The sequence below is a fragment of the Equus quagga genome, chromosome 12 (assembly GCF_021613505.1).
Source record: "Equus quagga isolate Etosha38 chromosome 12, UCLA_HA_Equagga_1.0, whole genome shotgun sequence".
Taxonomy (NCBI): domain Eukaryota; kingdom Metazoa; phylum Chordata; class Mammalia; order Perissodactyla; family Equidae; genus Equus; species Equus quagga.
The window spans coordinates 108,205,939-108,221,380 of NC_060278.1; the positions used below are offsets into that span (position 1 = coordinate 108,205,939).

The following is a 15,442-nucleotide window of genomic DNA, read 5'->3' on the forward strand; positions in this document are numbered from 1 at the left end:
AATATACTTGCAAAAAGCAAAACAGTTACAATCTGTCATATTTGGCAGCATTTTTTTTCCTAATTGCTCATCTACAACTACTAGTTGAACAAATAGGTGCAAGAGATTAAAATTTCTCAAATGAAATTTTCTGGCCAGCTCTTGGTGGCTGACTCAAAATACTAACGCATAAGGAAGCACCCTTTCTGATCAACCCCTGTGGCTACTACAGCATCAAACAGAAGAGACAAACACTTCTTAGTCATTGAAATAAGTCAAAATACAAGTGATGAACTATTTTATTCTCACATCAAGTCTGATGACCTTCAGCTCTTGAGCATGTTAGATATTGGGGTACAACCAGATATGCAATGGTAAATAGTGGGGTGAAACTACACTTAATAATAACTTGGACTTTTCACTGCTGGAGTCAAATTCACTTTTCTGATTTTTTCCCCAACATTGTATTATAAATGCAGTAGTTGAATAGTTGAAGGACTTGTGCAGTGAATGCCTACGTGCTCACCACCTGGAGCCTACAGTTAACATCCTGCTCTCTGCGCCCTGAATCCCTCCACCTGCCTGCCTCTCCCAGGCACCCGGCCCTCTGGTTTATGCCTGTCTTTGGTCAGTCTCCAGTGCCTCTAGGTGGTTGTTTTATTTCTCATTAAAGGTGGTCATTCCGTATGGTGGGGCTGGGCTTGTGGGAACCACTTCCCCGTGACCAGAAGCACAGTCCTTCCTTGAGGTTTCTTTTTTTCCCCTTGACTCTACTCGAGACTATTCTGAGAAATTTAAGTTTTCTTGTGACTATGAAGAGACAGGAGCTTGAATTCAGAATCATTTGACCGTAAAATAAATTTTATATGAGTGGGCATACAGGGAGAGGTCTCAACCCAGTGGGGGTCTAAACATGGTCCATTTAGTTTTTTCCTAATCTGAGTTTTCAACCATGCTGTTTATCCCCCAGTACCATCCTGGACACATTCTCTAGGCACTTCAGTTGGTGAAGCCATCCAGTTTAAAAATGTCAAGGTCAACCTGGATGTAAAGTGAATCTCCTCCCCGTCCCCAGCCCGGCTTAGTGTGTGAGCAGGAGGAGGGCTCGGCCTGCCCTCTGCCTGCCCTTCCTCTCCACCTCCCACCCCAAGGGCCTGGCTGTGATTCGCCCCTGGGACATGCCCCCCTCCCCCCAGGCTCTGGATCCTCCAGTGCCTGGGACAAAGAAAAGGGATGGGAAAAGCACCTGTGTTTCCTCTCTCATAGGCCACTCTTCCAGGCTTTCACTGAGGTTGGTTCACCTCTGTGGAGAAGGCATCCAAATGTTCAAATGCTGGGCCTCTCTCCAAGTCTGTGCTCTGCCCTCCACCTCTCCACCCTGCAGTATCCCTCTAGGGGCAGGCAGGAAGAAGGCTCACGCCAACCACTTCCCCTGTTGGATGTTTACTTGGCTTATTTGAGAAATTCAGTCTCTTCACCATGCCAAATGGAAGAAGTGTTGAGTACTTTTCTGTTATCCTTCTCTAAGCCCTGCTGTCATCACAATTCCCTTCTTCTCAGCTGGGCACAAGACCTGGTCAGCCAGACCGCCATCCAAGCAGGAGTCTGAGCCAAGATGGGACGCCAGCTTCTCCATCTTGCAGTCACCATCACTGTTACCTGTGATTCTCTTGACGCTCCCATTCCAGTCACTGGGAAAGTCCAATCCATTGATTTCCCTGAATCAGTGGAAATCAGTGGAAAGGAAGCACCCCATCTCGCCCCAGTGGGCGGGGGGGAACCAGCTCTTACTGCAAATGAGGTCTGAAGAAGGCAGCCGACACCCTCTTCCTCCTCAGACTCCTTTCATAGACGGGCGGCGGTGGGAGAGGGGAGACTGGCCTGCGATGCAGGTTGGGGGTGACAGCATCAGTTCTGCCATATTCTTGGGAGTCCTGAGGTGTCTGGCCCCAATCGTTGGTGGCTCTTTGTAGAATGTTGTGAATTTTATGCTTCTTTATTCTCAGTTAAGGGCCCTACTCACCAATTCCTGGGTGAGTAGAAACCTTCCATGCAACATGCTTTTCCCTGAAAAGATGGCATATGAACATTTTCAAGTTGTCTTGACTAACAGCCCTGAAAATGAAACTTAGCAAGTGCCTGGCATTTGTAGGAACCTTTGTTGACATGGATAATTCAAGACAAATTAATCCTTCCTTAGAAGCACTCATGATGCATTTGTCATTATTAAAAAAATACTCAGTATTGAGGTGGGTTGGGCACCACATACCCAAGGTGAGAATGCTGAATCTAGATAATTAATCGTGGCTTACGCCTTCCTTTTAGTCGTCATGTAACTTTTATCTCACAAGCAATCACATTTCTCCATTTATCAGTGTACATTGAGCTGGGAGCTGCCACCTTGTGGCTATAACGTATTACTGCACTTTTAAGGACGCGGAAACACAAGATCATCTGGAGTCAAAGATATTCAAAACAGAAAGGGAACTGTGACATCTTCTAGCTCAGACTCACCTAAGAAGCAGGTGAAGCCCAGAGTCACCAGGACCCACAGCCTAACTGAGAAGGGATGCTTTATGGGAAACTGGCTTCTAGCTCAGTTATTTTAAATGTTTGAGGATATTGAAAATATGGTTGCTTTTAACCTGTTAGAATACCAAATTTTTTCAACTTGAAGCAAATGTAAAAGTGGAAACCTTCACTAGCAGCCCACAGCCCCTCCCCAGATCTCTGAAGGTCATCACATTGTCCTTCTTGCTGAGTATTATCATCCTCAACATTATTCTAGCATTAGGGGTGCTCGACTAGCATCTTCCCCCCCCCCAAAAAACATTCACCATGGTTTAGCTTACCTGACCTGTAAATTTTGAATTAGTGATTCCAACTTAATCAAATTTTTCTTTAAAAAAAATAAATAAACTTTTTTGCAGTAACATTGGATTATAACTTTATATAACTTTCAGGTGTTCATCATAATATATTTCGTATTCTGTGTAGATTACATCATGTTCACCACCCAAAGACTGATTACAGTCCACCACCACATGCCTGTGCCTGATCAGGCCTTTCACCCTCCCTCCCCCCTTCCCCTCTCATAACCACCAATCCAATCTCTGTTGCTATGTGTTTGTTTGTCATTGGTTTTATCCCCTGCATTCCTGGAATAAATCCCACTTGATCATGGTGTATGGTATTTTTAATGTATTGTTGTATTCGATTTGCTAGTATTTTGTTGAGGATTTCTGCATCAGTGTTCATCAGTGATGTTGGCCTGTAATTTTCTTTTTTTGTGTTGTCCTTGTCTGGTTTTGGTATCAGGATACTGTTGGCTTCTTAGAATGAGTTAGGAAGCCTCCGCTCCTCTTCAATTTTTTTGGAAGAGTTTGAGAAGGATGGGTATTAAGTCTTCTTTGAGTGTTTGGTAGAATTCACCAGGGAAGCCGTTTGTTCCTGGATTTTTATTTTTTGGGAGGTGTTTTTTTTTTTTAATATTATATATATATATATTTATATAAATATAAGGAACATTTCCCCCACCCACCCACCCCAACAACATATTTCTTAGTGTTCGATTTTTTTTTTTTTGTACACAGAGAATAGGGAATTTCAGAATTTTTACATACATTTTAGCAAAGAAGTTTTGATCTATTGGCTTCTTGGTGCAGTAATGCAACGGCATTCCATTCTGGTGCCAAAGGCTCATACCATTACAATGAAGCTGTGAACACTAATTTCTTAGGAGGTGAGGCCAGCCCCACATGAACTTCTCTTGCAACCCTCTGGTCCACCATGATTCATAACTAATTAGACTTGTTTTTCTCAAATGAATCATTAGACATTAAAAACAGAACAACAGAATCACAGAGGGCCACATGCTTTCAGTATAAAGCATTCTCCTTCACTAGGTTGCTATCACAGTGCAGACCTAACTGCCTGAATATGCTCAGGAGATTTAGTCAATATTGTCTGTATTTGGTTACAGAAAAGGCTCGCCTCACTTTTTGTTTTTAAATCCAAAGTGCATAGTGAGAACAAATCAAAGCATTTTTTTTTTCTTTCACCATCAGTTTCATCTAAGCATCTTCCTCCGAGAGGACTTCTCAGATGCCTTGCTTTTGTCCTCCCAACTCTCCAAAAATAAAAAAATAAAATAAAATAAAAAATAATAAAAGAGTCAAGCAGTTTAGACATTCATCAGCCTGGTAAACAAACTTTGCCAGCAAATAGAAGTCCTACTATTGTAAAGAAAATTGATAAGACAAAAAGTACATATGATGACCCAACTACTGTGTTGTTGGGTAATTTATAAGGTTGACCTCCAACTTCATTGATGTAAAATCCTATCGGAAATATTAGGGCAGCCATACAGAAAAGGATCATTCCAGTGAATGCTATCCATGGAGCATATTTTGTAGCTTCTCTTCGCCAGTGGGAAGCCACCAGCAAACCACATGTGACAGTCAATGAAATGATTCCCATGATGATAAAAAACAGTGTGGTGACCCACTCTGGGGGAAGCCCAGGTGGGATGCACGTCCGGTCTCGTCCATGGATTGTTTGACACTGTCGCACAAGGCCCACAGTGAGTGCTCCCGCCGACTCCCCGGTGTTGATCCAGTCCGGGTTGGCGATGCTGGCGATGGCGAAGATATCGGCGGCCAGAAAGAGACATCCTGAGATGATGGTCAGTTTATCCATCTCCCCGCCCCGCTCCCCCCACCCCCCGAGCCCCGGGCAGGCCGCGGCCTCACGCCTCCCGCCCCATGGGCCGCCGCCGGGGCCCGGAGTCCCCGCGCCGCCGCCTCGCGCCCCCTCGGCCCCCGCGCGCCGCCCGCGCCCTCCGCGCGCCCGGGACCAGCAGCCGCGGCGCGGCCCGCACCTTTTTTGGGAGGTTTTTGATTGCTGTTTCGATCTCCTTACTGATGATTGGTCTATCCAAATTCTCTACTTCTTCTAGATTCAGTTTGGGAGGGTTGTATGATTCTAAGAATTTATCCATTTCTTCTAGGTTATCCAATTTGTTGGCGTATAGCTTTTCAAAATGTTCTCTTATAATCTTTTGTATTTCTGAGGTGTCCATTGTAATTTCTTCTCTTTCATTTCTGATTTTATTTATTTGAGCCTTCTCTCTTTTTTCCTTGGTGAGTCTAGCTAAAGATTTGTCAATTTTGTTTATCTTTTCAAAGAAACAGCTCTTGGTCTCATTGTTTTTTTCTATTGTTTGTTTAGTCTCTATTTTGTTTATTTCTGCTCTGATTTTTATTATTTCCTTCTTTCGGCTGACTTTTGGCTTTGTTTCTTCTTCTTTTTCCAGTTCCTTTAGGTGCACTGTTAGATTGTTTATTTGGGATTTTTCTTGTGTGATGAGGTGGGCCTGAATTTCTATAAATGTTCCTCTTAGAACTGCTTTTGCTGTATCCCATAGATTTTGGCATGTCGTAATTTCGTTTTCATTTGTCTCCAGGTATTTTCTGGTTTTTTGTTTTATTTCTTCATTGACCCAATCGTTGTTCAGTAGCATTTTGTTTAATCTCCACGCTTTTCTGATTTTCTTCCTGTAGTTGATTTCTAGTTTCATACCTTTGTGGTCAGAAAAGATGCTTGGTATTATTTTGGTCTTCTTAAATTTATTGAGACTTGTTTTGTGGCCTAATATGTGATCAATCCTGGAGAATGTTCCGTGTGCATTTGAAGAGAATGTGTATTCTGCAGTTTTTGAATGGAATGTTCTCTATATATCTACTAAGTCCATCTGGTCTAATGTATTGTTTAAGGTCATTGCTTCTTTATTGATCTTCTGTTTGGATGATCTATCCATTGGTGTAAGTGGATTGTTAAAGTCCCCTATTATTATTGTGTCACGGTCTATTTCTCCTTTTATGTCTGTTAATAACTGCTTTATATATTTAGATGCTCCTATGTTGGGTGCATAGATATTTACAAACATTATATCCTCTTGTTGGATTGTTCCATTTGTCATTATGTAGTGCCCTTGTTTGTCTCTTGTTACACTTTTTGTTTTAAAGTCTATTTTGTCTGATATAAGTATTGCCACCCCAGCTTTCTCTTCTTTGCCATTTACATGGAGTATCTTTTTCCATCCTTTCACTTTCAGTTTGTGAGTGTCTTTAGGTCTGAAGTGTGTCTCTTGTATGCAGCATGTATATGGGTCTGGTTTTTTTTATCCAGTGGGCCACCCTATGCCTTTTGATTGGAGCATTTAGTCCGTTGACATTTAAAGTAGCTATTGATAAAAATGTATTTATTTCCATTTTTTACTTTTTTTTCTGAGCATTTTAGTAGTTCTTCTCTGTACCTTTCTTCTTCTCTTACTCTCGTCCCTTGTGGTTTGATGGCTTTCTCTAGTAATATGTTTGATTTCTTTCCTCTTATTTATTTGTTTACTTAATATAGGTTTCTGGTTTGTGATTACCATGAGGTTCATATCTAGTATTCTACATATATAGCAATCTACATTGAGTTGATATTCTCTTTAGTTTGACCTCTTTCTAAAAGCTCTTCTCTTTTACTCTCCTCCTCCCACATTTTAGGTTTTTGAACTCTTATTTTGTGTGTTTCTATCCATTACATTTTTATCATCGAAATAGGTAATTTTAGTACTTTTGTCATTTAACCTTCATATTATCTTCATAGGTGGTTGATCTGCTACCTTTACTGTATTTTTGCCTTTACCAGTGATTTTATGGCCTTTTTTTTTTTTTTGGATAATTTTCTTATCCTTATTTGTTGTCTTCTCTTTCCCACTTAAATAAGTCCCTTCAGAATTTCTTGTAGATCTGGTTTCTTGGTGATAAACTCCTTTAATTTTTGCTTGTCTGGGAAACTCTTTATCTCTCCTTCCAATCTGAATGATAACCTTGCTGGATAGAGTATTGTTGGCTGTAGGTTTTTTCCTTTCAGCACTTTAAGTTGTGCCATTCTCTCCTAGCCTGTAGGGTTTTGGCTGAGAAGTCCACCGATATCCTTATGGGCTTTCCTTTGTATGTCACTTGTTGCCTTTCTCTTGCAGCTGTTAGGATTCTCTCTTTATCTTTAATTTTGGGCATTTTAATTATAATGTGTCTTGATGTGGACTTCTTTGGGTTTATCTTGTTTGGTGCCCTCTGTGCCTCCTGTGCTTGGATGTCTGTTTCCTTCTTCAGGTTAGGACAGTTTTCAGCTATTATTTCTTCAAATAGATTTTCTGCCCCTTTGTCTGTCTCTTCTCCTTCTTGGACACTTGTAATATGTATGTTAGTGCACTTGATGTTGTCCCAGAGTTCCCTTAGACTGTTCTCTTTCTTTTCAGTTCTTTTTTCTTTTATTTGTTCAGTTTGGGTGATTTCCTCTAGTCTTTCATCCAGCTCACTGATCCATTCTTCTGTATCATCTACTCTGCTATTGAGTCCCTCTAGTGAATTTTTCATTGCCAGTATCATATTCTTCATTTCTGATTGGTTCTTTTTTATATTTTCCAATTCTTTGTTGATGTTCTTACTGTGTCCATCCAGTCTTCTCCCAAGATCAGTGAGCATCCTTGTGAGTTTTTATTTGAACTCTTTGTCAGGTAGATTGCTCATTTCTGTTTCATTTAGTTCTTTTTCTGGGGTTTTGTCCTGTTCCTTTGCTTGGAATGTATTCCTTTGCCTCCTCTTATGCCTGTTTCTCTGTGCTTATATCTGTGTATTAGGCAAATCAGCTATGTCTCCTGATCTTGGAGAAGTGGCCTTATGTAAGAGATGCCTTTTGAGGCCCAGCAGTGTGCTTCCCTCTCGTCACCAGTCCAAATGATCCAGAAGTGACCCCTTTGTGTGCTACTTGTGTCCTGCTGTGGCAGGGTTGCTCTTCCTGCAGGTACCCAGGGAGTCTAGGCTTTCCCTCTGTGGCCAGCTGTTTGTAAATAGAGTTTGGGGAGCCCCAACACAATTGGCTACAAAGGTCTAATAGTATACTCCTGTTGCACTTTTCCTGTTAATTGAGTAGGCACCCAGTGTGGCTGGTTGCTAGGCTCAGGGGCTTGCAGTTGCTGTAGGCCTCAGGCCTGAAAGGTTTTTGTCAGCTCTCTTAGGATTGCAGCTGAGTGGGGCTGACCCTAGGCTTGGGAGCACTCAATTTTTTCAGGCTTTGGAAGGCAGGACCGATCCCCCTTGTGGCTGTTTGTGAAGCACAGGTCTTCTGCCACTGAGAACCCCAAACCCCACAGGTCCACACACACTGTCAACACAGTCCTGGCCCATGCACACTTCCTGACCCCCTGGAGCATACCCAGTTGCCCCACCACCATCACCCCACCTCTCCACCAACACCCACCACAGCTCACCTGGTCCTCACACAGGCACTGGCCCACAGAGGTGGATACACTTACCAGCCTGTAGAGGATCAAGGCACCCAGTCTATGCTGGCCGACAAGTAGCCTGAGGGGTTTCTGTTGGGTTGGGCCTGTCCCTAGGGTGGGCTTCCTGCCCTGGCTGAACTGGATTAAATCTTCATTCTAGTGGGTGTGGCCTACCCCTGGGCAAACAGGCCAGAGGAAGAACTCCAATGGAGTCTGCCAGCATCTGTGTCAACATGCCTGTACTAAGTCACAACAATAGCTGCCACCAACATCTCCGCCTCTGGAGAGGTCTCACCTCTCACCGAGATGCACCCAGAGCCTACCAGGTGAGTCTCTTTTCACCAAAAGACTGTGTACCTTTCTTTCTGGTGATTTTAGGTTGCTCTCTGAGACGGGTGAATTTGTGTGTGGGACATTTAAGAGCTGGCTTTATTCTGCTTATGTGGATAGCTTTTCTGGGGGTATTCCCCTGTTGGAGTTATTAGCCAGCAAAGCCAGATAGTATGACACTCATCTCAGTTGTGCTGACCTGAAGCATCTGAAGGATGCTTATAGTGGTAATGTACCCCCACTCAGGTCCCCACTCCTCCAGGGAAGGCTGTGTGCCTTAGGGTGGCTCCCGCCTGGATGGCTGTGAAGCTCCACAGCTTGTGAAGGTGGCTTTATTTCTCTCCAAAAGGAATTTCTGCCTCTTTCTGCCTCAGTTGGGACCTTCCTTTGTTGTGAGAGTTATTTTTATCCTGTTTTCAGTTCTCTCTCCGGGTTAACTTTTCCAAGAATAGTTGTGACCTGGTTGTGTTCATAGGAGGAAGTGGGTTCAGAGTCTGCCTACACTACTATCTTGATGAGATATCTCAAGTTTTTCAATGGACTACCATGGAATAAAAATATCTGCTTCAAAAATAAGCCAAAGTTGTAGATTCAATAATTATTGTGTTTCTCTTTATGCACAGGAAATAGCGAGAGACCTTAAAACCACATTTATTACTCTTTTCAATAATAAGCTATCAATTCGGATTAAGGTAATAAACTATTCAAATTAAAATGTTCAGCAGCATCTCATAGAGCTATAAATGTACAGTAAGACAAGAAAGTTTGCCTTCTATTTCGTCTGCTAAAGAACTGTTTACTATTTTAAACAAGGCCACATGTTAAGATCATCAGGCTAATGGATCTCAGATTTTGTTTTAAACACAGTCATTGCGACCTAAGTATTGATGTAGGAGAAGCCCAATGTCCTTTTTTTGGCATTCTGATGCAAAGACTCCTACCAGAGGGGGTCTCCTTCTCCTCTCTCCTCCCTCCTGCTTTAATCCCCAACTCAAAAAGGCAGATCCATCTAAGCTTAAAAGAGATTTTTGTAGAAAAAGTCTATAAACCCCAGAGCCCTGAGACATGTCTGAGATAAACATTCTTAGTGCTTTGGAAAGTGAAAGGCGCTTTTCTTTTCTTTTCTTTTTTTTTTTAAAGATTTTTATTATTTCCTTTTTCTCCCCAAAGCCCCCCGGTACATAGTTGTATATTCTTCGTTGTGGGTTCTTCTAGTTGTGGCATGTGGGACGCTGCCTCAGCGTGGTCTGATGAGCAGTGCCATGTCCGCGCCCAGGATTCGAACCAACGAAACACTGGGCTGCCTGCAGCAGAGCGCGTGAACTTAACCACTCGGCCACGGGGCCAGCCCCAAGGCGCTTTTCTTTTTCCTTCTTTCTTTCTCTTTCTCTTTCGCTCTCTCTCTCTCTTTCCTTCTTTCCATTCTCTCCTTAATAAAGTTATTCTTTCCTGAAGGCCTTTTCTAGTTCCTTAGTTTCAAATGATAGGGGTTATAGGAAATAGTCATTAAAATATCCTGCTACAAAGAGAGCTTATTGGACATTTAATTTGGAACTAAACACAAAGAAAGAAACAAAACCCCCACATTCCCTTGAAGGCTGGTTTCAGGTTCCTCTGACTCAGCCTTAATCCTTTGGGGTCAGATCCTCAGCCTGCGTCCACTTGTGGCTATGGCAGTTTATTTTCCTCCACTCCCTTCCTAGGAACTCTATTTGTCACTAATGAGATTAAAGCTTAAGTCTCAGCCCGCCCCTCTCTGATAAACACGAGAACCCCACTCAGATAAATGCAAGAAGGGTCAAGGAGAGGGGAGGAGGAAGTTGAGATGAGACAGTCTGGGACAAAGTAACCTGAGAGTGATTGGAGAAGGCCCCGCCGGGAAGGACAGTGCCTGGCTCCGAGTGGGACCTCCAGCCCAGGACTTGCCACCACCTTCAGGCTCTGAGCGTGTCTTGGGCATCCCCGCAAGGGCATGAGCTCCAGCAGCCACACTTCGCTACTGCTGCTTCTAGTGCTGCTGCTGTTGGTGCTGCAGGTGAGCCGGGACTGGTACCCAAAACTTGGCGCTTGGGATTTGCATGCCCCGTGCTGGGAACTGAAAACACAGGTCAAGTGAACTTTGCTCCTTCTAGATAAAGGGAGGGAGGGGAGCAATTGAATGTGATCTGGATGAGATTGGCTAGGAGTAGAGATGTGCAGCTGAGAGTGAGGAGGCTGGATATCTTTAGCATGGCGTAGGCAGTGGGGGCTCCAGAATTTATACCTAGGAGGGGTTTGGGGTCACAATCTGTTTTGGGGACTGGTGGGGGTGGGATAAGACAAATTGTCTTAAGACTGGTTTATATAGCACGTGGCATTCTTATTTAGGTTTATATCAACACACACGCATTTCCTAATGATACTTCCATTCACGCTGTATGTAAGACGAAAAATCTGAACCGTGCGTGTCAAAGACAATTTGAGCAAACTGACAAGGATGCAGGTGCTAAATGCCTCTGCCCCCCATCAGTGGCCACTGCTCAAGTGGGAATACAAAAAGAGGAATGGAATCAAGATTAGAAAAATACGGGCTTGTTCCGTTCGCACTTACAGTGGACCGAGTTAATGGTGCATATGCTTGAAATTTCTATAGATGGCGAGGGAGAATCATGAGGCTATCATATTGCTGTTGTGTTCTGTCTTGTAAAACCAGCTGAGGGCAGAGGCAGTGCAGCGGTTGGGAGTAAAGGCTGTGGATCTGGATTGGGCTGGTTAGCTTCCTAACCTGGGTTCGTCCACTTCCGGCTGGGGATCTGGGCTAACTACCTGACCTCAGTCCTCACCTTGGCTCAAGCTGGACTCTTCAAGAGACTGCAAAAATCCCCATGCCTGGATGCCACTCCCCGAGGTTCTGATTGAGCTGATCTGGGTGTGTGGCACCAGGGTTTTAACTTGACCTTGTTAAGCCTCATTTTTTTCACCTGATGTTTGTACCTGGAGGTGCTGAGAGTAAATGAGGAAATGCACAGAAGAGCTGCACAGTAGAGGCTCAGTCAACGTGCCCTGTGTCTGCATCCTTCTGTTTTTCTAGCCGGTGACATGGTCGGCTACATTCATTCCAGTGCCCATGCTGAATCTTTTTATTGGATGCTTTCTCCGGGCCAGACACTTTAATAGGTGCTGCGGGTGTAACAGTAAACAAAATGGGGAAAAATCCCCATCTATGGCACACACACTCTAGTGGATCTCTGCTTCTGAAAGTGGAGCCTTGCTTGGAATGTCGCTTGGTGTTTGGAGAGTTTTCTTGGTCCCTTTTTGCCATATTGAGTTGTGAATGTTCTTAACCGGACGGCACATTCATTTTTTCTCCAGTACTTTGTGGAATACTGCCTTAATAGTCCATGTTAGCACGGACTTGAATATTTTGCAAATGAAACACTGTCCCCATCTTTCTCTTGCCCCTGCCCTTCCCCCTAACTAGTCTCATGAGACAACAATCATGTATTCTCCTCCCTGTTGTATTAGCCCGGAACCCTAGCAAGCTAATTCATGTCTGAGGGTATGTTGGGTGGGGCTGGGCCATGGGGATTGGACTATGGGTAGTAACTCAGTGTTTGGTGAAAGCAGATTTATATTGATGCCAGGGGATCAAGACAGACTAAGAGAATGTAATGCAATAGGAATCTGATGTTTTTTGCAATCTGCATTCTGAACTCTTAACTGGGCAATGACCTTTACACCCAGTGGAATTGCCGAATTGGCTATAAGTAACCTGTTCCTTTCTGCTCCTCTCCTTTCCCTCCAAGTTGGCTTGTAGCCATCTCTGACATCCATACCCGGTACCCACTCCCCACCCCTCTGACCTCTAGATTTAAAACTGGTGCCCATTCTGCTGGAGAGCTGTTATGTCTGCAACAGTTTTCTTCTGAAATCCCCACACCCTTGCTGTGTCATCCTGAGGTGAAGTAAATGACAAAGTTGTGATTCTTCTGCTGGTTTACACCTTTGTTCCAGATTCAATGACAAGCCATGGGAGGGGAGTCCTGCTTCCCTCTTTGGTCATTTCTAGTCCTGAGAGCCCATGTATCCTCAACTTCGGGCTGTGGCAGGCTTCCAAGACCAGAGAGGAGGGAGGGCTGAAGAGAATAAAATTGGGCAGTGAGCAAAATCTGTTATGTTTTGTTGCTGTTGTTGCTGTTTTTTAATCTTGGAAGTTCTGAATTATCTTTAAAAAAATTGTTAGCATTTCTGCTCTGACTGATTAATTCACTCAACCTCCTCATTCAAGGACGACAGAGCTGGTGATTGCAGAAGGTGAGGGAGAGTGTGGTCAGAGGGGGAGCTGAGTGCTCAGCGGGGACAGAGCAGGCTGGACTCTGTCCTAAGAGCCCTGGGAACCCAGTTTTATGCTGTGACGTGATGAGATCTGCACTGTGAAAAGGTCACCCAAGCTTCTGTGTAGAGAACATATTTGGAAAGCGTAGCCGTCTCCTGCGGCTGCCATACCTAAGTACCACAAACTCGATGGCTTAAAACAACAGAAAAGCACAACATGGTGGCTACAGTTAATAATACTGTATTGCATATTTGAAAACTGTTAACAGAGTAAATCTTAAGAGTTCTCATCACACACACACAAATAACCAAATGGTGAAAGATATTGACTCAACTTATTGTGGTGATCATTTTGCAATATATACAAATATCAAATCATTATGTTGTATACCTGAAATTAATATAATGGTGTATGTCAGTTATACCTCAACAACAACAAAAATTCTCCTTGAATGCAGGTTTGCAATAAAAAATGAAGTATTTTCAGGAAAGAATTATTTCCATATAGGCTTATTAGTTCTTTAGCACCCTCTGTAGACACAAAGGCTTCATTTACTCAGATAATTTTCCCCTAAAGATGCCAAGGCTGCTCAATCAGGCCAGCCTGAACAGTACTGGTTACACGCCCCCTGCCCAGCACTGTCTGTCAAATGGCATGCAGGGTGGACCTTACAATAAAATGCCTGCCTGCCACACTCCAATAAAATAGTTAGGTGGACACCGTAGCCAGAGACAGCAGCCACTAGGAAGTTTTCTCTCCCATCACATTGTCAAAGCCTTATGTAAATCTGTTGGATGGTATCCTCTTTGGACCAACTGCCTAAAATTGGCAGGGATAAGAAATACAATAAGTGTACTTACAAAATCATTTCAGCAAATAGAGTTTCTAGTCTTCCTGCATCATCCAGATGAGATATCTCAAGTTAATTTCCAAGGCGTGCATAAAGGAGGAGAAATGACTCTCATGCACACGCACAATGGTGTGGAATTTCAAGCATCTCTGTGCAAAATGTAAGCATTCGCCATTTTAAACCTCTTCATCAGCAATTTAGCTGGCTCTTGTGTGGCTATTGGCTGTGCCATTTATGTGCAGTCAGAGTCAAGTGAACTTACAGAACTTTCATGTTGAAAAGGCCCTTAAAGACACTTGTCTTAGACCCTCACTTATAGGGGAAACTGAGGCCAAGGAGGACATGAAATCTCAGCGTATTCCTTGTTAATGATCTGGGCCCCTGGAAATACACCTGTTTTAGAAATGGAATGAATTCCTTCATTCTTTTGCAAGAACCGTGATTTTCTCCATTGTAAAATTATACACCTGGTTAGGCCCTTAATTTAAAATTACCAACATTAATCAAGAAGCATTCATCATCTGAATAAATCAATGTTTGAGATTTTGGAACTTGAAGAGTTTAAAATTCTTTTCCCTTAGGTAAATAGATAAAAATGTAGTCTGTGGCAGGAAGCAACTGTTATCATTATCTTTGACATTAACAAAACAAGACAACCCAATAATATCCCCCGCCCATCATGAGGGTGGCTGACCATAAGAAATGAACATAGGAAGAGCATTTCTTCATTTTCTATGAAGTCACTATCTAATACAGAGTTCAGAGCGCAGTGACGTGCTCTGGAATGAGGATAGATCCTCATGGGTACAAGGCAAACACAACGGAGGGTGATCTGGCAGGATCTGGGTGGGCTGATGACCACTCACCTTGTCCTGAGAGTTCTAGGTATAAATCCAAGAGAGCAGTTGTCAAACTGTTCGCTCTCAGGATGCCTTACTCTCGTCAGCCTTACTTAGACCCTAAAGAGCTTCTGCTTGGGTGGGTTGTGTTTACTGATACTTACACATTAGAAGTTAAGACTTGGAAATTTTAAACATATTTCTCAATTCGTTAAATATAACAATAATAAACCCATTACACGTTAATATAAACCACTTATTTTTATGAAAAATAGCCATACTTTAAAAAATTCCATTTAGTTTGAAGAGTGGCCTTGTTTTATATTTTTTGCAAATGTGTTGAATGTCTGGTTTCAAAGAAGATAGCCGGATTGTCCTCTCTGATCCTACATTCAGTGTGTTATAAATGATGTTTGCTTAAGGTGAAGAAATTATCGCCTCACACATATACATGGAAAGGGAGGAATATTTTAATAGCCTCGAGCAGATAATTGTGGAATACTTCTTTGATTTTACACTAAAACTCAGCAAATGGTAGTTTCTTAATGGTTACTTTAATGTGGGATCTGAAAGCATATTAATAAACTGTCCTTACTTTGTTATGTTAGAACCACTGGTCTCTCTTTCATCTTGGATGACTCTTACCTGTGCAGGATTTTGGAACGATGTGCTAATCATTAGGAAACTCTTGGTTCATTGAGTTATGCAGATTTTCCAAATGTTGAAGTATTTCATTCTACAAAATCAAAAAGTCACATTCATTAATATCTCCACTGATATCATCAGGAAAATCT

General features: G+C 42.8%; 2 protein-coding genes across 2 annotated transcripts in view; one reads left to right on the forward strand and one right to left on the reverse strand.

The window, feature by feature from the left end:
• Positions 1–4,170: 4,170 nt before the first annotated feature.
• LOC124249146 (uncharacterized protein C16orf52 homolog B-like) lies at positions 4,171–4,803 on the reverse strand. The gene has a single exon (XM_046680001.1). The coding sequence runs from the start codon at positions 4,675–4,677 to the stop codon at positions 4,174–4,176; it is 504 nt and encodes a 167-aa protein (XP_046535957.1). The 5' UTR covers positions 4,678–4,803; the 3' UTR covers positions 4,171–4,173.
• A 5,813-nt stretch (positions 4,804–10,616) lies between these two features.
• Positions 10,617–15,442, forward strand: part of CDH26 (cadherin 26) — a 48,348-nt gene continuing 43,522 nt past the window's right edge. The window contains exon 1 of the mRNA XM_046678062.1: positions 10,617–10,679. Within this exon, the coding sequence (XP_046534018.1) occupies positions 10,617–10,679 (63 nt within the window). The remainder of the gene's footprint in view (positions 10,680–15,442) is intronic.